The sequence below is a fragment of the Saccostrea echinata genome, unplaced genomic scaffold (genome assembly GCF_033153115.1).
Source record: "Saccostrea echinata isolate AGI-Se365-2 ecotype Australia unplaced genomic scaffold, CSIRO_AGI_Sech_v1 ptg000009l, whole genome shotgun sequence".
Classification (NCBI taxonomy): domain Eukaryota; kingdom Metazoa; phylum Mollusca; class Bivalvia; order Ostreida; family Ostreidae; genus Saccostrea; species Saccostrea echinata.
The window spans coordinates 17,822,353-17,845,730 of record NW_026889758.1 but is presented as its reverse complement, the minus strand read 5'-3'; the positions used below and the strand labels follow the sequence as shown (position 1 = coordinate 17,845,730).

At 33.9% G+C, this 23,378-nt stretch overlaps 1 protein-coding gene across 1 annotated transcript in view; it reads right to left on the bottom strand.

Moving 5' to 3' along the window:
• The window catches only part of LOC133181927 (putative ATP-dependent RNA helicase DHX57), a 25,584-nt gene extending 2,206 nt beyond the window's left edge, over positions 1 to 23,378 (bottom strand). Inside the window, exons 1-21 of the mRNA XM_061316576.1 lie at positions 23,169 to 23,378; positions 18,351 to 18,491; positions 17,631 to 17,798; positions 14,094 to 15,195; positions 13,702 to 13,823; positions 12,083 to 12,281; positions 11,758 to 11,882; positions 11,083 to 11,216; positions 10,592 to 10,825; positions 9,154 to 9,260; positions 8,913 to 9,019; positions 8,705 to 8,764; positions 8,477 to 8,590; positions 7,917 to 8,080; positions 7,695 to 7,771; positions 7,487 to 7,582; positions 7,312 to 7,361; positions 7,134 to 7,224; positions 6,920 to 7,015; positions 354 to 437; positions 64 to 201 (exon numbers count right to left, since the gene is read on the bottom strand). Of these exons, the coding sequence (XP_061172560.1) occupies positions 64 to 201; positions 354 to 437; positions 6,920 to 7,015; positions 7,134 to 7,224; positions 7,312 to 7,361; positions 7,487 to 7,582; positions 7,695 to 7,771; positions 7,917 to 8,080; positions 8,477 to 8,590; positions 8,705 to 8,764; positions 8,913 to 9,019; positions 9,154 to 9,260; positions 10,592 to 10,825; positions 11,083 to 11,216; positions 11,758 to 11,882; positions 12,083 to 12,281; positions 13,702 to 13,823; positions 14,094 to 15,195; positions 17,631 to 17,798; positions 18,351 to 18,491; positions 23,169 to 23,332 (3,573 nt within the window). The 5' untranslated portion in view covers positions 23,333 to 23,378. The remainder of the gene's footprint in view (positions 1 to 63; positions 202 to 353; positions 438 to 6,919; positions 7,016 to 7,133; positions 7,225 to 7,311; positions 7,362 to 7,486; positions 7,583 to 7,694; positions 7,772 to 7,916; positions 8,081 to 8,476; positions 8,591 to 8,704; positions 8,765 to 8,912; positions 9,020 to 9,153; positions 9,261 to 10,591; positions 10,826 to 11,082; positions 11,217 to 11,757; positions 11,883 to 12,082; positions 12,282 to 13,701; positions 13,824 to 14,093; positions 15,196 to 17,630; positions 17,799 to 18,350; positions 18,492 to 23,168) is intronic.

Here is a 23,378-nt window from a genome sequence, read left to right as displayed (position 1 = left end):
AAAAATTGTACCACACACACTGTCACCAGACTGTAAATTACTGAGGATAATTTAACTGCTCACCTCAATTCCTGTGACATCCACCACTCCATCAGATCCACCCCTGGCTGCTCTTTCCACATCTCTGACCACGATTCCCTCTTTCACAAACCCAATGTCTGACAGCAGCTCCACAAACTGCTGCTTCATACTGGCCAACATCTGTTTAAAAAATCCATTACCGGTAATTAAATACAAGTAAAATCTCACTGTCAAAAACCATCCATTTACTTCTTTTGAGATATTATTTGTAAAATTTCAGCTTTATAATAGTAAATAATGTTTATGTAACATTTTGAACTTGAAATTCTCACCTGGAGGGACTTGTACGACAGGAAATTTTCATGACAGAATCTGTAACCCTCATTATGGGACTTCAGTCTTGACTCGATCCATCCCTGTACAAAATCATAAGAGATTACATGAGAGCCAATCATTCATGTTCAAATGTAGCTAGTCTGCAAAATAAGCTTTCAAGAAGGGCTACACTAACTGGAGCACTCCTCACAATGGATAAAACAGTCACTACTGGACGCAAAATGTGCTGAGAATCCCAAATTTTACTGATAATGTTTGATAATTACTGATACGATGCTGTTCTTGCTGATAAATACTGATATTTACTGTTATTATTACTGTCGTTGCTGATAATTTTAGTTGTTTCTGATAAATACTGATAATTACTGTCGTCTTTACTGTGGAGTCTGATAAATACTGATAAATACTGTTGATGTGCTGTCGATGCTGAGATTTACTGATAATTACTGTGGTCTTTGTTCTTAAGCTGGGAATGGCTAAAGGAGAACTGAGGGCTGTAAAAACTTTCAATTATTTCTTTCTTTTAATTATAAATTATCATTACGACATTTTCATATTTCTTTAAATGCTAGTGACAAAAATTACGCTGATCTCATTTACTACAATACGGTTGTGAAAATGTTGACAATAAATAAATGAAACCTTCCGCGTTTATTAAGCAAATGTTTTCTACCAATCTATGAAAATAGTATAATTTATCTGTAAGCAAGATAAATGGAATTTTATCAATGTACTTTAAATAAAAAGAAAATAAGGCTATCTTTTAAAAAGATTCATCGCCGCCCTCTCCCGACTCCAAGATATTTGGGTAGGGAGGTCGGTGATGTTTTTTTTTCAATAATAAGAAATAGTTCTTAATGGGTGGAAAAAAATTCAGGATAAAAAATATTTCAAGCAGGTTAGAAAAGTTTGATTCGCACGGTTTCACTCCGTCAACTGGTCAAGAGAGGACGACATTTTCTTTTTAAAGATGACCTTTCATATAGCTATTTTTGTTTTTTCTTTCTCAGACATGTATTTTTTTTCATTTTTAAATGTTCCGTTTTCTGATCTCTGTCAAGATATTTGAAAATTTGCTCGAAAATTAGAAATTTTATGAATTTTAAAATTGAATAAAGAGATGAAAACAGAGGTGAATATGTTCAATCTGGAGACACAGATTATTTATTTATTTGTTTATTTATTTATTTATTTTTTTATTTATTGATTTATTCATTCATTTATTTGAAGGTAATATAGGCATTTTAGATTCTTCCAGAATATCTCTTCTACATCTACATGTACACGATACATACATGTGTAACCGGCAGATTGGGGGCTGATTAAAAATTAGTGTATGGTCAGAATCCCCAGTGTCAGAGCGAAGGTACACATGTGTTTATATTATTTTGATGTTGGTCTCTTAAAATTTCATGACACGAAACATTTTTATTCAATAGGTTTAAAATCTCATTAATTTAATTTTATGGAATGTGAAATAAGAAATGAGACCTAATACAATATGTTTACTTAATAAAGTACAGGTATATGATAAAATGGATCGATTTTAATCTTGTGTGGTCAAAAATTGCATGGAATAAATTGATCTTCATTGATCAAAAATCGAAGATCAGTCTCTGATTTGGCTGTATTGTGTACGTCCTCCGCCCCGGGGTAGAACGGGGTACAACTTGTATATTCCATGTAAATTGTAGTGGCCAGCTTAACAATGGGCACTAATTACCTATTGTTCCTCGTTTGCGGCCACCACCTACACTGTACATGTACTTTCTTCTTTGAGCAGGAAAATCTTTACGGTCGCACGGAAAAAAAATTTATCCTGTAATATTCAATTTGTTGACGAATAAAATTGAAAATTGAAAAAAAAAACTATTAAGCAAAATAGGACATTGCATTACTAAGATAAAAAAAGAAAAGAAATGAAGTTATATACCTTATACAGACTTAATATTCAATAATTATTTTAATTCACATAAATCTATCTTTGCTCAGTATTTAATTTTATTTGTTAGTTTTATGCACATTTCTTGACATGCTTGAGATAAATTTAAAAGAAAATCCCGGGGAGGGGCTACATGTATTTTCAGTTCCGAATCTCGGTTACAATGTAACGATGGTTCGGGGCCCGTGAAACGGAGAGGAGAAATTGATTTGACTTGATCTTATAATTAAAACATTATGCAAAATGTACATATGAATTTAAAAAAAAAAGATGGTTTAGTGAAAGCAATTATTGAAATTATATTAGCATTAACTGTTCACTATTCAGAAACAGGGAATTAAACTCCACATCTCTCAGAATCCGTGAAAAAAAATCTTTTATGAATTTTGAATGACAGTAACAGTAACATGACGTTGTTTATCGCACTCATGAATAAATGTTATAGTTCTGAATTTGGTATCGTTCATTGATTCTCTAAAATAATTTTATTCATGTATATAAAAAGTATGTAATAAGTAATTATAACATGTATGACTTATTAAACATAAAACTAAAGAATCAACCTTGCGCGTATCAGTTTTAAGTTAATAGTATTTCACACCCCGCCACCATAGGCACTCCCCTGCTTAATTGTTAAAAAATATATATCTACTATACTATAAACATAACAAGGCATGAAACTAGCCTCCATGTTGGATTCCGCTTAGGGGCACTTTCTGACTAATAGCGAGAATTTCTCGCCAAAGTCGGACTTTTCTCAGACATCGGAAGCTGTCATTTATTGAAATAAAATCAAATCAGGTTGAATCTTGCCATACGTTCGCCGCATTCACGCGTTTTCTAACATTTCTGTGCAAACCAGGTCTCCTCGGCCGGAACTTGAAGGTTTATGGGGGTATAGATAATTCGATCGTCGTTTACCTTCAATGTACGAGAACAACATTTCATGGAAAACTAACCTTTGATTTTCAAAAATGAACAAAATGTATTGTGAAATATATGTACACGTATTTGTATAACAATAAGACATACGATTTTTCTTTGCATTTTTATTACTTCTATTGGTAAAAAGAAGTCTAGCAGATACTTGAACTTATGAAAAATATATTGGCAACCGGTTAGTCTATAAGTCAGCAAGTCAGCAGTGTCAATGGGTTATATATATATATATATATATATATATATATATATATATATATATATATATATATATATATATATAAGCAGTCTTGAAGACAGTGGCATATTATCTGGGGGGGGGGGGGAGGGGTCACCCCTTTCAAAAAAGGAAAAGGGGGAAAATATTCAATATAAAAGAAAGTTTTGATAAAACTTATGCTTTAACACTTAATTTAATAACAAGTATTATGAGTTTCTATTGTCACTTAATTTTTTTTACTACCCCCCCCCCCCCTTGAAATCCCTGATTCGTCTATGGAAAGTGTGTGTTACTTACATACATGTAAAGTATTAAGTATTACATTTATTGCAAAATAATAAATATACAAGTACATGTATATATTTTATCCTGATAGCGAGACTTATTTCTTATAGATGGATTCATACAGATATACAATAATAAAATGGGACAGTTCTAAAGTTTAATAACAAGTTCAAAAAATTCACCAAAATATTATATAAGTGATTTGGATGTTTTGAATATTTTGTAAGGGTAATTATTTCTAAACATATATTTTGGCATGTTCACATCACCATTAATATTTACAAAGCTGAAACTAACTTCATCAGCTCACTCTTTGTGGATTTTATTACAGTGTTCCACTGAGAATGATAGCACGTATGGCATTAGTTTTGACCAAAACCCAGCTCCAGCCCAGTTAACAAATGCAAAGGCAGCTAGATTAGGAGTCATTTAATAGACTAATTTACTATGTATATGTCATTACAATGAAGTTCCTGAGCCCCGCCCCGCGCTGATTTCACAGCGACAGCCACATATAAACACAAACATATACACAAAGTGATAAACTATTAATTTCTTCATGTGCATGATTACAAAGTGTGAATTTGTACATGACAACAACAGTAAAGGATTCAATTCGTGATGCGTAATTCTGAAGGGACAACTATTTGATTCTGATAGATGCGGCAGATTTTGGAGAGAAAAAAATCTGTCCTTGAAAATAACTTTTTTGATTTTGAGTGGTAACCCCCGAACCCCTGCTCCCCGCACACACTCTAATTTTCTCATTTTTTCTTTATTTTATCCTACCCACTTTTTATGGTGTAGTAGAAATAAAAAAAAAACTTTCCCTAATCATCTTGGAAATAAATAATCTGTCCTCAGTCAATGACATGAAAATAAACATTTTGACTAGAAAAAAATGCCATCCCCCTCCCTCCTTTAGAATCAAATTGTCGTCCTCTAAATTGTATGATTCTGTTTTGGTGTCTCTGTACCATCATTGAATTTTTTCAAAAAAGAAAAAAAAAGAAAAAAAAAAGAAAAAAAGAGCCCAGTCATTTCCCCGTGTATAGTTCCTTTTCTTCCAATACATCTCACATTTTTCATGCAGAACTTACTTCTGCTAATATCTGCTTTATTTTATTATATAATATTTTTTATTAACTATTATACATTTATCCCCCCCCCCCCCCCCCCCCCCCCCGGTCAAATCCACCTCTGTATTGAAGACTCACCTGCTTAGACGTGTCCCCTCCTTTCGCCCCTATAATTTTGCCAATATATGACTATACTAATACTACGCAATAGAAAATAAATCTAACTTAGGATTGTCCTCCTTCAAAAATATTTTTTCTTGTCAAAGAATATTGTTGTTCAGTTGACCCCCCCCCCCCCCAACACACACATACATGTACACACAAACTGAAACAGCTTTTTATGGGCCTGATAATGTATATAAAATCTTGCAAGGTCCTACTGATATAAAATTATATTTATTTCACTGTGCATTTGTTCGTTAAGAAAAACAACGTTAGCTTTCTATGAAACACACTTTGAAGGTAAACGACGATCGAATTATCTATACCCCCATACACCTTCAAGTTCCGGCCGAGGAGACCTGGTTTGCACAGAAATGTTAGAAAACGCGTGAATGCGGCGAACGTATGGCAAGATTCAACCTGATTTGATTTTATTTCAATAAATGACAGCTTCCGATGTCTGAGAAAAGTCCGACTTTGGCGAGAAATTCTCGCTATTAGTCAGAAAGTGCCCCCAAGCGGAATCCAACATGGAGGCTAGTTTCATGCCTTGTTATGTTTATAGTATAGTAGATATATATTTTTTAACAATTAAGCAGGGGAGTGCCTATGCCCGCCACCCCCCTTTTTGTGCTACAATAAAGCATAATTAAGTCGGTAAGCGCCCAGCCTGTACTGTACGTTTATACAAAGGTCTCCGACAAGGAGAAAATGGAATAAAAACATTATAATCTCTGTACAAAACTCTTTCTAATTTTACAAAATTCATGTCGCACGATACACAGAATGTACTAATAATTGACCCGATTCTCAAAACGAAAGTAGAACTTTTACACGTGGTTGACATGTGTGTTCCAGAACAGCAATTTAGCGAGACGGCATTAATGGACGAAAGAAACTGCAAGTTTTTTTTTTATTTTGTTTTTTTTTAACTGACTGACCGCGTCTAACATGTATAAGCAGTTATTTATTGATCTCCTTGATACTGCATGGCGTATGTCCGTAGACCTAACGCAGATGTATGTACTATTAACAAAGAATTAAAGAAAGACGTGTATTTCATTGATTGAAAATCACACTGCAAAAGATTTATAGTGTACTGATGGCTTAACAATTAAAATAAAAAAAAAACGAAAGATAGAAAGCGTCGATACCACACAATGATCAATATCAAATTCGCATCGAGGACATAATCAGAGAACTAGAGCGCACTGGCTATGTGTATATAAAAGAGATTATTCTACAAAATAAAGATGTTTTATTTAAACCTGTCACATTCTTCAATAAAAGGACATAGTGTACACAACATAAAACCAGAATAGATTTTTTGTGAGATGTATTTAATACTGCCTAAAGTGTCTTCTTAAAATGAGAGTTGTATGTAAATAGAGGGGGGGGGGGGGGTTCTCAACTTATAAAGCTCATACATGTTCAGTTCTCCACATGAAAAAATAAATTGACAATAACAACCATTGACTATATTAAAGATGCCCTCTAAAAGCTTTTGATGACAATACAAATACACGTGGAAAAAATATGAGATGGGATTTTTTTTTACCTTTAAAAATAAAAACTTGTTTTATTTTTTTTTTTTTTTTTTTTTTTTTGACCACAGTAATTATCAGTAAATCTCAGCATCGACAGCACACCAACAGTATTTATCAGTATTTATCAGACTCCACAGTAAAGACGACAGTAATTATCAGTATTTATCAGAAACAACTAAAATTATCAGCAACGACAGTAATAATAACAGTAAATATCAGTATTTATCAGCAAGAACAGCACGGTATCAGTAATTATCAAACATTATCAGTAAAATTTGGGATTCTCAGCACTTTTTTCGTCCAGTAGTGAGTATTACCAATACATACAACAATGCAAAGAGCACCATCAATATTCCTCAATCCAACTTCCATCTAAGATGATAAATACCTTATATGCATTGAGCATTGTAAGATGATCAGAATTCCCCACAGCAAATTCTAATTTCTTCTTGTCTGCTTCATCTCTCTTGTCAAATGGAGAAACCTGTGAAAAGAACTCAATAAATGTAGTAAATTACATAATACTAATAAAAAAATTGTTAATTCTCATTTTGAAAAAAAAAATTACAAAAATGCATGTATGTTAAATAAACTACACATACAAATGGTGACTTGTAACTTAGAGTTGCAGCAATGGTTAATGCTGGGTCAAGGCATCTGAATATTGCTCCAAACAGCATCAACTTCCCAATTCTGTAAAATCCATTCATCAACTTTAAATTATGTTCACAAACATCAACATTGTTTTCAGTTATGGGAAGCAAAATTCTAGAAACTCACCTGACATCAACAGGTAATGATCCCAAATGATAACCAAGGGGGGTTAACTCCTATAAAATAATTTTTTTTCAAAAGTCATTTTAAATTGAGAATTGTTTCAATTAAAAACTATGCATACATGTAAATGATATACTTGTCAACACATGTACTGTATGTAAATATAAACATCTCTTACATTGTCTTCATCCAGAGCGCCTAGATCCTGTAAGCGTTTCAGGGCTGCCATGATAGATTCTTCAGAGGGCGGTTCTGGCAGTTGCTCCAATACCTCCTAAAAACATCACAAAAATTTTGATCTGGTGATTATTTTTCACTTCATTTACTGTTTATTTGACATTTTTCAGTAATATACACATGTTGATATCATTAGAACACCACAGTACCTGAACATTTACTGTCTTAAAAATGTCAAGCATTTTAATCCTTAAACAGATTTGCTCCAGAGGTGCTCTTTGAATCTCTGTCAAAATAAATAATCTCATTTTCAGGAAATACATATCTTTCAACAGCTGTGATGTCTGAATACATATACATGATTGTATATGCATAATATATGAAACAAAATTGTCAAAATCATGGTTTAATTTCAGGATAGAGAAACTGACCAGGTATTGGCTGATCTTGGAGGTCATAGTCAAAGCGATGACTGGTAAAAAGATGGAAGCAGACACCTGATGTGACCCTCCCAGCCCTGCCCCTCCTCTGGAGAGCATTAGCTCGGGAGACCCACACTGTGTCTAGACTCTCCATTCCTTTGCTGAAGTCATACCTGAAAATTAGATGAAAATTATAGGCTTTCTGGAAATTCTTGGTGGATTTTTTATCATGCAAGTACCGGTACATGTAAATGTCCTAAAAAGGATCTTAATACAATATACAATAAAACAGTCAGAAGTTGATGTCATTAAACTGTTAGAATTTGATCCTTGGTTATTTCGTTTTGTGGCGGTCAGACGGGTTCAATCGCCGGGGGCCAGATAGCTCAGTTGGTAGAGTACCTGACTGGAGATTCAGGGGGCCCGGGTTCGAATCCCGGTCTGGTCCGCTGCATTTTTCTCCTCTCCCGTTAGTTTAAAATTCAGAATTCTTCAAAGCTATTGTAAGGTACTTTTTAATGTAAAAAATAAATAATTGATGCATCATATTGATATTACAAAAATAAGACCTTTTCTCTTTCATTTTGCCAGCATCAATGACAAATGTGATGTCGTCTATTGTGATGGACGTCTCTGCTATGTTGGTTGCTATGACAATTTTTGTAACACCTTCAGGAGGTTTCCTGAAATTTTAAATTTTAAATTATAAAAAATATACAAAGAAGAATTAGAGGAAGACTTTATTATAGTAACTTTCATCTAAAGACCTTTTCAGCAAACAGTAATTATATACTCACAGAAAAACTGCATGCTGGTCCTCACTTGACAATGTAGAATGCAAAGGGATGATTTTGAACCTAGATGAAACAATGTTCAGAAAAAAAAGAAAAAATAAATCAACAGAAAAACATTCATTTCTTTTACTGCTCCAGTGATTTAGTAACAAAATTTATGTTGATACTTTGTTCATTGTTCTATTCATTTTATGATTTTTTCGTTACTAACCTGCCCCCACTTCTGATACCAAACACTCGGTGAGATGTCAGTGCCTCATACAGCTGTTGTATCTCAGCAAATCCTGGCAGAAACACCAGAACTGCTCCTTTTGAATACTGAAAAGTCAGTCAAAACAAAATTCTAAATTATTCCATGGTCAGTATTGTATAGATTGATTACAAAAGGTGGCTTCATTTTCTGACATGAAATGATAAGGTATCAGGCATATATTGACAGTGAGTATTCTGACCTGATGATCTCCATCTACAATCCACTCCAGAAGATCAACAATCAGGTCATAGTTAATCTTGTCTAGGTCCATCATTGAAAGAGCTTTACATGTTGACTTTTTATACTCTTAAAGAAAGTTGTAAAGTTAGTAATTAATGCAATACATTTTCACGTCCTTTACTGTATATATGTAAGTATATACTGTATCATTGTTTTTCTGAACATTATTATTTCTGTGATGATGATTTTGTTCTATTTAACAAAATCAACAACAAACAAAACTCAACAACTCAAAGATTGTCTGTATATTATTCAAAATTATGTCACAGTTATAAAGGTGAGGAAGAGAGACAATTATAACAATGTGGAAGAAAAATGTCAAATTCAACAAATTTCATGTTTAAAATCAGCTGACATATTTCTTACCAATTGTAAGGCCTTGGTTTTCATACTAAATTTGACTATGGAATATTCCATCTACATAGGGCTCACAGCCTGTGTGACCAGTCAACAGGGTATACTTACTCCTCCTAGGCACCTGATCTCACCTCTAGAATTTCTGGGGATCCATTTTTTTATGCCCTCTTTTTTATGCACAGATTTATATTGTTTGTAGGCTTTTTGAAATCCATCACTGTTTGTTATCTTCACCTTTTTGCTTAGGTTATATATAGATCCTCAACTGAATCATGTGCACAAATGATTTCATCTGCCAAATTCATCATATGGAATCAACTGTGATTGGCCCAAGCCAACCACACAAAAGTATTGTGTCATTGATAAATCCCTACCCGAGTACCTATACATCAGCTGTTTGACAGTGAGATTTAGATATACAGTGTATATAGAACCCTACCTGAGTACCTATACATCAGCTGTTTGACTGTGAGGTTTAGATATTTATAGAACCCTACCTGAGTACCTATACATCAGCTGTTTGACTGTGAGGTTTAGATATATACAGAACCCTACCTGAGTATCTGTACATCAGCTGTTTGACAGTGAGATTTAGATATTTATATAACCCTACCTGAGTACCTGTACATCAGCTGTTTGACAGTCAGATTTAGATATTTATAGAACCCTACCTGAGTATCTGTACATCAGCTGTTTGACAGTGAGATTTAGATATTTAAAGAACCCTACCTGAGTACCTATACATCAGCTGTTTAACAGTCAGATTTAGATATTTATAGAACCCTACCTGAGTACCTGTACATCAGCTGTTTGACAGTCAGATTTAGATATATATACAGTATATATATAGATCCCTATCACCTATACATCAGCTGTTTGACGGTGAGATTTAGATATATATAGAATCCTACCTGAGTACCTGTACATCAGCTGTTTGACTGTGAGATTTAGATATATATATAGATCCCTATCTGAGTACCGGGAACCTATACATCAGCTGTTTGACAGTGAGATTTAGATATATATATATAGAACCCTACCTGAGTACCTATACATCAGCTGTTTGACTGTGAGATTTTCATCCTTCACCCTCTCCCCTGGTGGTTTTCCTGGATCTGTGTTAAGATCTTCCTCATACGTCTGCCATGACTGGCCCTGTCTTACCGCATTCATCTGCTTCAGGGGGCGGGCATATGGAGACCTTTCTTCCATCACGAATCCTGTTAGCTCTGTAGCATCTTCTAGGAAGAAGGACTGGACAGGAAAGGCTTTCCCTGGAATTCAGGATATCAAACCTCACAATATAAATTATGAAACAGCAATTTTTAAGTATACTTTACTAGTATTATACAAAAAGATCTGTCATATCAGTTCTATGCTATCATTCCATAGAACATCTTTCTTAACCCTGAACATGCTTGAAAATCCTCTTGATTATATACTCAGCATGTAATAGTATATTATATGTATGGCAATATTATTAGATAGCCATACATAGAAATGATGAAGATGCTCCAACTGAAAAACTCACCAGGTATATCAATGACAGGGCAGCCATTGAAGTATTCCGAGAACAACTCTGCATTCAGTGTGGCACTCATCAGGATCACTTTAAGATCTGGCCTCTTAGGGAGCATGTCTCGTAAGTACATCATCAGGAAGTCACTGTAAGAATCACAAAACTCATCATACACAAATACAATCACACTGCTGAGTGAAGTGTTCTTTTATTTTCTGATACAACACAACTTTGTATTTGTTTTGACTTTCTTAAAATATTTATATTTGCCAATGTCTTTCCTTATATGACAATACTAACAAAATTGGCATTCAGTTTTCGATGACATGAAGTTGGTCACATGATCAGATTTTTTTGCATATGGAAAGCAAATCCCATGAGACATTTGGAAGGTCTAGACTGTGATGTCACATGACATCACACATGTCTTTATGTTGCATTTCCATAACATTGTCCAAATAGTTTCTTTTTTTTCATTGTAACACAGATGAAAATACAGAATATAAAAATAAGAAATAAAATATCATTTTTAAGAGTTTCCCTGGGATATGACATGAAGTTGGTACGTGATCAAATCTACTATAATGCCCTTTGTGTGTTATAGGATTTGATAACATGACCCGGCCACTTCATGTCATATCCCAATAAAACTAAAAAACATTGTATCTTATTTCTTAAATGACAAACCTTTCCTCTGATCTCTCATGTACTTCATCAATGATAATATGTGACACCCCATTAAGATCTGGTTCCCCTTCTAATCTTCTAAGAACAATTCCAGTAGTACAAAATAGCAGTCTTGTCAATGAGGACTAAAAATCGAAATGAAAAAAGAGAAAACACTGGTACATGGTATCTTCGTCATTGTTAACATGGTTTCCAACACATACATGTATTTACCAATGAATGCCTCAATTTTTGCTTCCAAAATGAAAATAACTCAGATTCTGTAATAGTCATCCTATTCCTTTAATCATTATTGACAAACATTGAATGTCTTTGAAACAATCACCTGCACTTTCTCTAGTCTGATTTGATATCCCACAATTCTACCCAGTTTGTCCACCCTTTCTTCAGCCACTCGTTCTGCTACCGCCATGGCAGAAATCCTCCGAGGCTGCGTACACAAGATGTTACATATCTTCAGACTTTTCTCATTTCTTAAGTAGGAATCCAAGATAAACTGGGGCACTTGTGTTGTCTTGCCACATCTGAAATGACGATTAATAATTTTTTTTTTACATCTATGCATATAATTTGACCAATTTTCAGTATTTTTTTTTCTCACAAAAACAACACAAGGGTTAAAAGTAGGGATGTCAATTTTGTTAATAATTCATATTCGAATATTCAATGAAAGTATTCGAATATATTCGAATATTCGATAAAATAAGTAAAATCTGTTTTATTTTAATTAAATATGCATCATCCTACTCTCATGAAAGGTTTAGAGTAGGTATACTTATATTGGAAGTAAAATTGTATGAAGCCTTTTGTAGGTGTACAGTAAGAAATTCCATTTGATATTTGTCAATGTTTGAAATAAATAAATGATTTATAAATGTAGAAAAGTATAATTTTAACAAATGAAACATGTGAATTTATAGTAGCTCCAACGGAGGAACCAGTCGTCTTACCAAAGGCAAGATAGTCGTAATGGTATACTGTTCAGATTTCAGTACGTGTAATAAATTACAATTATCTGCCTAATAAGAGATATGATTATAATCTTTGATACAATGTAAACAAATATTTCCATAGACAATTTTCCTAGGTAATTAACTAATTTCCCGATAGTGAATATAAAATTCTGGATTATCTACAACCCGAGATAATCAAGTAATTAACAAATTTATTCTGAAATTAAGCCCTTTACAATATTAATTACAGACTAATTCTATCGGACATTCATTCAATGATCAATTAATTTATACTCTTCACGCCTTTGAGACATTCTAAGATTCATTTTGTTGTCCTCTATTCTAGATCCGATCATATCTAACTAATAAAAACTATGAAAGTACGTTTTGTATTATACATAAAACATTATTGTACAATTCTTTAACACCGTACTCAAAACAAAATACATGTAATTTAGTAGATCTATAAGATAAGAAAGTAGTGAAAGAAATCAGGCGATCGAAATTGATCGCTAGTAAATTAAACAGGGATAATTCCATCACTGTTCTAATCAAAAATTTATTAATCACAGTACTTCTTTTTATGAAATCTGAAAAACACCGAATATTCAAATCTTAAATTCATATTCGAATATCAACTCATCGAATGAATATTCGAATGTTCGAATATTCGTTGACATCCTTAGTTAAAAGAGGAAAGCTGTCAATTTGAGAGCAAACCAGGTTTTCTTTTCTGTGAACAGTACATGCACTTGTATTTCTCAAATAAATTAGAAAAAAAACACTCTTTTCTGAATACTGTAGGAGTGACATCCCTGACAAATGATGTACCATTTTGGCAGCCGGCAGCCCACCATTTTCACCATTTTGATAATCAAATTTTTCCTACGGAAAACCGGCTTAAAAACTGATAGTAGTAAATTTCACAGAATATAAAACATCTTCAAAAGATATTAAGTATTTTCATAAACTCTGACTAGAAATGGATTACCCTGTCATTCCACTGATTACCAAAACCTGGTGGTTCTTCAGTGCTGCCAAAATGTCCTCTTGTTTGTTCCAGGCTGGTAATCGCTTCCTCTGAGAAATCATGGAAGTCAGAGACTTTGAACCCTATGGTAGAAAGTGGTAATTAAATATAAATACATATCTTTGTACATAAAGTTAGTGTAATCCCTCCTCCCCAGCTTTTTTGTTGATAAAGTTGAAAATATATATGAAAAAGCTTCACAAAATAGACAGATAGTCAAGTTTTTCAAGTCATTTCAGGTAAATATTATTCACTGGCAAAGGCATTTTTAAACTTTTCAAACATTGATGCTTAAATCTGAAACAAAGTACAAATATATAAATCATTTTACATGTATATCAGATAAAATATACCTGTTTTCTTTTATATTCATCTTTTAGTCTTCTATTTTGCTTCAGGAGCTCTCCTTCTGATAATTGATTGCTATCTGACTCTCTGGAAAATGTTCTCTTCAGTGGCACAGGTCTGTCTTCCACGACGTCTACTTCAATTTTGTTGTCTCCCTTGGTCTGTTTACTGTTTCCTGCTTCCGTTATTCTCAAATCCTCAGACTCTTCATCCTCATAATTTTCCGAGTACTCATCATTGAAATTCTTTGGAGCAAGGTAACTTTCAGATGGCTTTAGGCTTCCAAGTTTATTGTAATGCCTTAAACTAGGGATGATGGAAGATTCCGATTCTGGAAGACTAAAGGCTAAAGGAGGCTTTTCAATCCACTGAGCAATCATAAGATCATCTTCCAGCAAGGCTATAAGAGAGAAGGAGGCAGGTGACTGGTTAGAAGCTAGCTCTTTGGCTTCTTTTAATAGTCCCTCTGTTATATTCAAACATAAGGGATATGGAAAACCTGGCACTAAAGAAGAGAACCCAATAATAGGAGGTTCATATGGGTATACATTATCTTCCCTAAAACGAAGTTCTAGTTCAAAGTTAGCTTTGTCTTCCTTTTCAGTAGTTTCACTCTTTGTGCTAGCCACTTCCATACAGTGCTTGTATTTACATTTTTCACCAAACCGACATGCTCCTTTCTGGTAAAATTTACATATATTTGAATTCTCCTCTTTTTCTAATTCTTCACTTATTTTTGAACCTCCACCAGATTCCATCACAATATCAACCAAATTTTTCAATTCAAGTCGGAACATCCATAGTCTATTTGGGATTCTAACTTCAAATTCATCAGCATAGATAGATTCCAGAGCTAGAATTTCCTCCTTTCTCTGTTCCTCTATTTCCTCCCATGTCACTCCTGCCTCCTGCAGCTTTTCCTCCTTACTCTTAAATACTTTATCTTCAGTTTCTCCATTATCATTACTATCATCCCCATCATCATTACTGATATCTGCATGGAATGGCAAGTCAAAACATTTACTGTGGAGATATTCCAAAGATGATCCAATATCTCCATCAAGAAGCTGCAATGCCTCAATACACCTCTGCTTTTCAAATCCATACCTGTTGATATCATTAAAGACTAATTTCAGAAACAAATGGAATACAGGCTGGAAACATCTATTTGATTACTTTGAAATAGAACCTATAAAATCTTCAAATTAAAACTTTTAAATCTTGCATACATGTAAGAAATAAATGCAAGTTTTCATCTACCATTCCAGCATCCGCTGGTTACAGATGTATATATGAGAGTTGATCCTAAAGTAATGTTACAACTGCCATAAAATCTTTAATAATCAAATGTTATCAACAAAATCTTATATACGAAATCCTCTATCTATTTTAACTTTTGCCTTAAGGTGAAATATCCCTCTTTTCCAAATTTCACCATTTTTTTTAAAAATTCCCAACATTGATTTTCATCAACAACAGCATTAGATTCAAATGAAAAATAGTTTGAAGCATGAAGTGTTGCTTAAATATAAGATTAAATAAAGATAAATAATTTTTTATCTCAACATAAAATTAAAAATATGAGGTATATATAAAAATAATATTTACTATCATACCTTTCTAATTCACATAAGAAAACATAATGAAGTGTTGCTTTTTAGATAAGAATATCACATTGTTTTCTGTGCTTGTAAAATAAAATGCATCCATCTACAAGAATTATCTTTCAATCTACAGGAGTAATTATTCAAAATATTTTTTAGTGATTCTAATGTTCCATAGATTTAATTTATCCAATTGATTTTTAACTATCAATTTTGCAAGATTGAAGAACTATAAACAGATATGTAAACACCCAATCTGTATGATATTCATCTACACTAGAAATATCTTTTAAACTTGGTTATTGTAAACAATCTTGAAATGAACTTCCTTCAGAAACAAGATGTGTTTGTGAAACACTATGCCCCCGTATGGTAGCTTATGTCGAAGGTTAAAGTTTCTCAAATGCAAGTCAAAATCCAGGCCAAAAGATAAAAAATGTTGATACCCAAAGAAAGATCTTGTCTAGAGGAAAACACCTGTGAAATTTGAAAGACCTAGATACAACTGTTCAAAAGTTATGGTGAAGGTTAAAGTTTTTTAAATAAAAGTCAAACGTCAAGGTCAAGGTCAAAGTGGTTGGTATCCAAAGGAAGATCTCGTCACAAGGATTACATATGTGAAGTATGAAAGCCCTAGCACCAACCATTCAAAAGTTATGGCCAAGGTTAAAGTTTTTCAAAAGTAGGTCAAACTCCTAGGTCAAGGTCAAAAGGTCAAAGTCGTTGGTATTCAAAGGAAGGTCTTGTCGCAAGGATTACATATCTGAAGTATGAAAGCCCTAGCTCCAACCATTCAAAAGTTATGGCCAAGGTTAAAGTTTTTCAAAAGTAGGTCAAACTCCTAGGTCAAGGTCAAAAGGGTCAAAGTGGTTGATATCCAGAGGAAGGACTTGTCACAAGGAATACACATGTGAAGTTTGAAACCCTAAGCACCAACCATTCAAAAGTTATGGCCAAGGTTAAAGTTTTTCAAAAGTAGGTCAAACTCCTAGGTCAAGGTCAAAGGGTCAAAGTGGTTGGTATCCAAAGGAAGGTCTTGTCACAAGGATTACATATGTGAAGTATGAAAGTCCTAGCACCAACCATTAAAAAGTTATGGCTAAGGTTAAAGTTTTTCAAAAGTAGGTCAAACTCCTAGGTCAAGGTCAAAAGGTCAAAGTTGTTGGTATTCAAAGGAAGGTCTTGTCGCAAGGATTACATACGTGAAGTATGAAAGCCCTAGCTCCAACCATTCAAAAGTTATGGCCAAGGTTAAAGTTTTTCAAAAGTAGGTCAAACTCCTAGGTCAAGGTCAAAAGGGTCAAAGTGGTTGATATCCAGAGGAAGGTCTTGTCACAAGGAATACACATGTGAAGTTTGAAACCCTAAGCACCAACTGTTCAAAAGTTATGGCCAAGGTTAAAGTTTTTCAAAAGTAGGTCAAAGTCCAAGGTCAAGGTCAAAAGGTCAAAGTGGTGGTATCCAAAAGAAGGCCTTGTCACAAAGAATACACATGTGAAGTTTGAAACCCCAAGCTCCAACTGTTCAGAAGTTATGGCCAAGGTTAAAGTCTCATAAAATTTTGCAAAAGTGGGTCAAACTCCAAGGTCAAGTTCAAAAGGTCAAATATGATGGTACCCAAAGAAAGGTCTTGTCACAAGGAATACACATGTGAAATATGAAAGTCATAGCTCCAACCAATCAAAAGTTATGGGCAAGGTTAAAGTTGACAACAGACAGACAGACAAACAGACAGACAGGACAAAAACAATATACCCCCGGGATCTTTTGATCCGGGGGCATAAAAAATATGAAAATGAAATGATATATTGCCTGTATACTAGAAAATAATTTTTTTTTACTCACAGTTTTATAAATGTCAATGAATATAATGTATTTGAAAAAACAACTGAGTAATTCTGAACAAAGCTGAGGTTTGCATATGAACACAAGACATACCTGACTAATTTATTGACAGCATATCTATTGACGTTCTCTACTGGAGTTTTTTTTTGTCCTGTACGTTCTGGAGCTGCGTAGTTTATAGCTTCCTCCACATACAGTGTATTGTCAGTCAACCAGTACTGGTCCTCATAGCGATCATCCAACTCATCATATTCCTCATCACTAAATAGATCCCAAACAATGCATATGAAAAAGATTTTACTAAAACAGGCACATAGTATCAGGAGGGGCCTGTCCCCACCCCCCTTTTTCCCAAATATAACCTTTTACTATTGAAAATGTTCACTGAAAGACTGGTCCCCCCCCCCCCCCCCCCACACACACACATACTTTTTGTTGTAGCATTCTAGTTAAATCATAGTAATTTGGTAATGCATGAATAAAATTTAGTCATGAAAGGAGGTTGGAAGCTTCTCCTCCTCCCCCCCCCCCCTCCCCCTTTCTATGAAAGAAATAGGATTTTCAAGTTTGGAAAATAATTTCTTTTCATTTTTTTTTCAGTTAACTTGTCAATTTTCTTTTCTGGCTCCCCCCTCCCCCTTTCAAAAATGATACAATGTGCCTGTAAAAGCATAATTAAATCAATCTTTAATAATAATAAACGGGATAAAAAATTAGACCTAAGTGTACAGACAATTGAAATGTATGTTTTCTTTTATATCTATTTCCTTAAAAAAACGTCTAAGACATGCATTAAATTAATCTATGCTCTACCTATATGTATCAATTTCTTCTCCACGTAAATCTCTAAGCATGTCCTCAACCATATCTTGGTTTTCTGATGTCATCTGAAGTCTCTGCATGGGTACTCGGACCTCTTTCTCAAAACTAGGACTTGTTTGTGCAAACTTCTTCCTATAACACAATAATACATATATGGTTCTGTTTTTATATTAAAAAAAAAATACTGGATTAAACCGTAAATGTTACCCGAAAATGATGTTTAGAAATGTTACCTCTGCTTGCATAGATGTTTCTTAATTGTGTGTAAGAGAACAGTGGGTTTTCAATCTGCACAATGTATCATCAAGATTTGTCAGCATTCCATAACACAAAGAACTACAGTCTCGTACAATTTATTGTAAATCTTCATTTTGACAGAAAAAAACACATGTTGACTCTAAAGGTTAATTACTTATGCTCTTTTATTCACAGAACTTCATGAATTGCCTAATAACAGTGTCTTCACACAAAAATGAATACACTATTCCTGTTTCAAAATTATCATTTGTTGCACCCTATTAAGAAAGCAACTATTGTGATATTATTCACCTGACAATCAGTTTTGGAAACTGCTAAGTTTTAACAAGTGAAGTTGACAGATTAAAGTTGAATGATGACAAGAAGCAAACTATTTTAATTCAATTTTTATTGATATTCTCTGGGGTTTTTTAAGTCAATCAAAAAGTATTATCATTATTCCTATACAATACATGTATAAGCATTGGTGAAATTCAAATATGCTCTGTATCAATAACTGCTAATTTAATTCCTCCTTATGAAATGCTTTTCCACACAAGCTTGACCTCCGTCAGCTGACATCACGAAATTTCATGGGTACAGAGGAGGTAGCACTATAACAGAGTCAACTTATAACTTGGTTAGCAGACCAGTGGGATTATAGTTTTCCATCAAAGCGATTTAAGCAAGAGTTTATTTTCCATTGGCTGCCATATTGTAGGTCAACATGCATGGATTTCTTCATTATTCAACCAAGTTAAACTAGGCACTGATATGTAGATAACACTGTTTTTCTTATGAATATATGTTTGTTAAAACATCCTTTAATTCATAATTGCGACATTGTTAAGATTTTCCAACATAAATTTCTATCATACATGTTAAAAATTGTTTGCCCAAAGAGGAAATTTGCCACTCTGATCTACAAGATGGTGGCCAATTAAGGGAAACAACTTGGAGACAAAAGACGTCATAGGAAAATTATAGAGATACCGTCCATAAAATTCAGTGAAACAATACTGTAGATTCCTTATTTTATACGAGTACTTAATATCGCGAAAAGGCCAAAGGGCATCAAATCGCGAGAACAATAATTCGCGAATGGGTGATTTATCTAGAGATTTTACATGCATTAAAGCACCATAAAAATAAAAGCGAGTAATTTTATTTCGCGAGTGGTGCTTCTCGCGTAATTACGCGTTAATTTATTCCTCGCGTACATTTAGGAATCTACAGTAATGAGTTCTACATATTTTACATTAATTTTATTTATTTTTATTTAAGATCTTTATCCACTTAATATCTGTTCCACTTCCCTATTACATGTAGCTTATATCATCTGATGGAGGTCAAGCCTTGGTGGAAGTTTGAATTTGCTTTGATTTCAGTTGATAGCATTAAAAATGCAGAGGAATCAAAGTTTTGAAACAATGTATTGTGAGAATTATCATATTCAAACCATTAGTTACATGCAAACGTGTAGGCTTATCTGATTTCTATGGTTAATTCAAGCCTGAATCAAGGAGGTGGCCAAAATGGTATTGGCTTTTTTGTACACCTAGTTGTGTCACCTGCAGAGCAGAGTGGCACTAAGGAATCACTTTACATGGCATCTGTCTGTCTGTCTGTCACTCCCAAGACAAGAACTGTAAGAGGCATGGATTTGATATTTTGCACATATATTGCTTGGCACTATAATGGCTTTTGTAAATTACCATGGTTACCAAACTTGTGACCTTTGACCTTGACCTTTGACCTACTTTTCAATATTGCCGATATACAGCATATTTTTGACATTTAAGAGGTAAGTCTATGCTAATAAGCATGTGCACTGTTTGTCATAAGACAATATAAAAATACCAGCATTACAATCCACTTGACCATGACCTTTGACCTACTTTGCAAAAAATATCTCGGGCAGTTTAATTAAACTTATAACTTTTGAATTTTGAGAGGCAAAGTTCAGACAATTAGCATTTATACATGTTTATGAGCTCATGATAGTGTATTTTGAAACCATATGATATTCAGTTACCAGACAAACTTATATCTTTAAGTACTGTAAAAATACATCGGGATCGGTGTTCCACAGTGGATCTTGTAGACTGAGAATTTCAGTTATAAGGCTGAAATTTCTTTTGAATGATTATTGGAAACATGTTTAGCTCATGAAAAAGTACTTTGAAACTGTATGATATTCAGTTACCAAAAAAACTTATATTCAAATACCAAAAAATACATCGGGATCAGTTTTCAACAATGGATCGTGTAGATTGACAATTTTAGTAAAGACAGACTGAAATCTCTTTTGGGGGATTGTTGGAAACACATATTAATAAAATGACAAATACTTATTTCTAATAATTTCAATTTAATTATTCATTTAAGGGTTATGGAACCATATTTTCTTTGATTGTCACATTCTATCGCAATCATACTATCCATGGATGTCATTTTTTTTCTTTGCAGGCAAAGACATGAACTATTAGTCTATCATGCTTATAGTAAATAAAAAGCTCACCACTCTTAGATTTATTTACATCTTTAATGAAGCTAAAAAGCAGGCAACACATGCGTTCCTTCGAACACTCTTAGTGTATTTATAGTGAGCACAGCAAGTGGTGCAAAGCATTGGTCATCACTGCAAGCTCTTAAAGCAATGCCTGGGCAAAGAGAAAATTCTGACTGTCCACATTGATCCAAATGATTTACAGTCAACTCATACCCAAACCGACTCGTACCCAAACCGAGTCGTACCCAAGGAGTCAACTCGTACCCAAAACTGTTACTTACATATACAGTGTTATACTATATTATGAAAAGACATACACATGTACTATAGATTATTTAGTATACACATAATTTGTCTGTGCTGTTTGTAATTGCATAAATCATGCTTGTTGTTTGTGATGCCTGAAAGGGCATTGATTTGGAAATAAAGAATCTATCTAGGCCCTATCTATATGTATACATGTATTATGCCAAGTTGAATTTTTCAAACAAATTCAATTGTCATTATTTTATAAAATATAAGTAGTGTAACTAAATTGGAATAATAAATCAGATATCTTTATGAAAATATATCAAAAATTGAAATGTTTTCATTATTTATTTTATGACTTCAGTTTTGGGTACGAGTTGACTCTTTGGGTACGACTCGGTTTGGGTACGAGTCGGAATGGGTATGAGTTGACTGGATACCATCCAAATGAATTTTTTTTCACAGTAAACTCAGTACCCATAATGCTCAATAATATTGCATATGGCACACAAACAAATTCTCATGACAATCAAACAAAAGTTTACAAATAATAAATAAACTAACTTTGAATCAACAGATATTGTAGACAGATGGCAATTTTAATGTTCTTAGTTTAAAAAAATTAAACATTTTTCGTTCTATGGCTTTGTTACTTTCATTATGTAATTGTTCATATTGATAAAAATTCAGATGCCAATGACCCATCATTTTAAAGGTAAAGAATTCACTAATTATTACACAAAGAAACTGTGCTGGCCTTAATGGTTTCAATGTCTGACTTATTAGTTAGAATAATAGTGAGTTGCGTGAAATGCTGGTTGCATTGCAAGCTCTAATGACAACGCCTAGGTGAAGAGAAAATTCGGACTTTGCACATTGATTCAAATGATTTTTTTATGCAGTAACCTAGCTCTGTTCTCATGGTAGCAACAAAAGCTCACCCCCCCCCCCCCAAAAAAAAAAACTCACAAAAATGGATATTGTAAATAAATAGTAGATTAAAATGTTCTTTGTCAAAATTTGCACTTTTCAGACTGCAACTTACAACATCCTGTGACATCAGAGTCTAGACGTTCCAAATGTCACGTGTGGTTTGAAAAGGCAGATCTAAATTAAAACTGAATTGATGTCTGTGCTTGCCATAATGGTCGCACCATTAACATGTTAGCGAGTCAATAGACTAACATGTATGAACAGAAGAAATTAGGAATAACATCTGTACATTCGTCATGCAGATTTTCTTGTGCAACATTCCCAGAATTCTTTCCCTACCAGGATTCCATACGAAAATATTACAAAACATACAAAAGACCAAAGATAATTGTTCCTTACAAAGAGATACATTTTCTTTTCTTTCTTTGCAGAGCTATGCTCCCCAAGGAGCGAACAGCTATAAGTCAAGTCAAGAGATACGTTTACTTTTCTTTCTTTACAGAGAGCTCAAAAGAAAGAAAAAATAATTGCATCTACTTTACAATTTCATTAAACATATTGCACAAGACCTGTAGTCTTGTTCAACCAGATACTCGGCTGCCTCCGTAAATTCCAACGTCATGTGACGTCATTTTCTAGACAGTGTCTCGTGCAGTTTGAAGTTTGAAGAGGCAAATCATTATGTTACAAGTGTAAGCTGTGTATAGGTTTTTGATGGTACAACTGCGCTCGCCCCATCGGTCACACCGTAAAACATATTATTACTATGTCTCAGGATCATTAGATTATTTTGACAGTGATCATATACGCTCGCCCAACAATCACATTGTAAATATCAAAAACATACACTTTCAAGGGAAAGTTGCAATATTGTATACCGGTATTTGTCATCATTCTCTACCCTCCCTCTGTCTCCATATTGTCGGTCGTCATCTCTTCGACTGCCTCTTCCTCGTGAATTTTTTGAGGAACCACGATTAAAGCGCCCTCCTCCTCTGTTTGGTCGGCCTCTCTTCTTCCGTACTACGATTCTGTCATCCATAGTCACCTCGATCGTCGTTGAAATGAAGCACACGCAGCTGGTTACA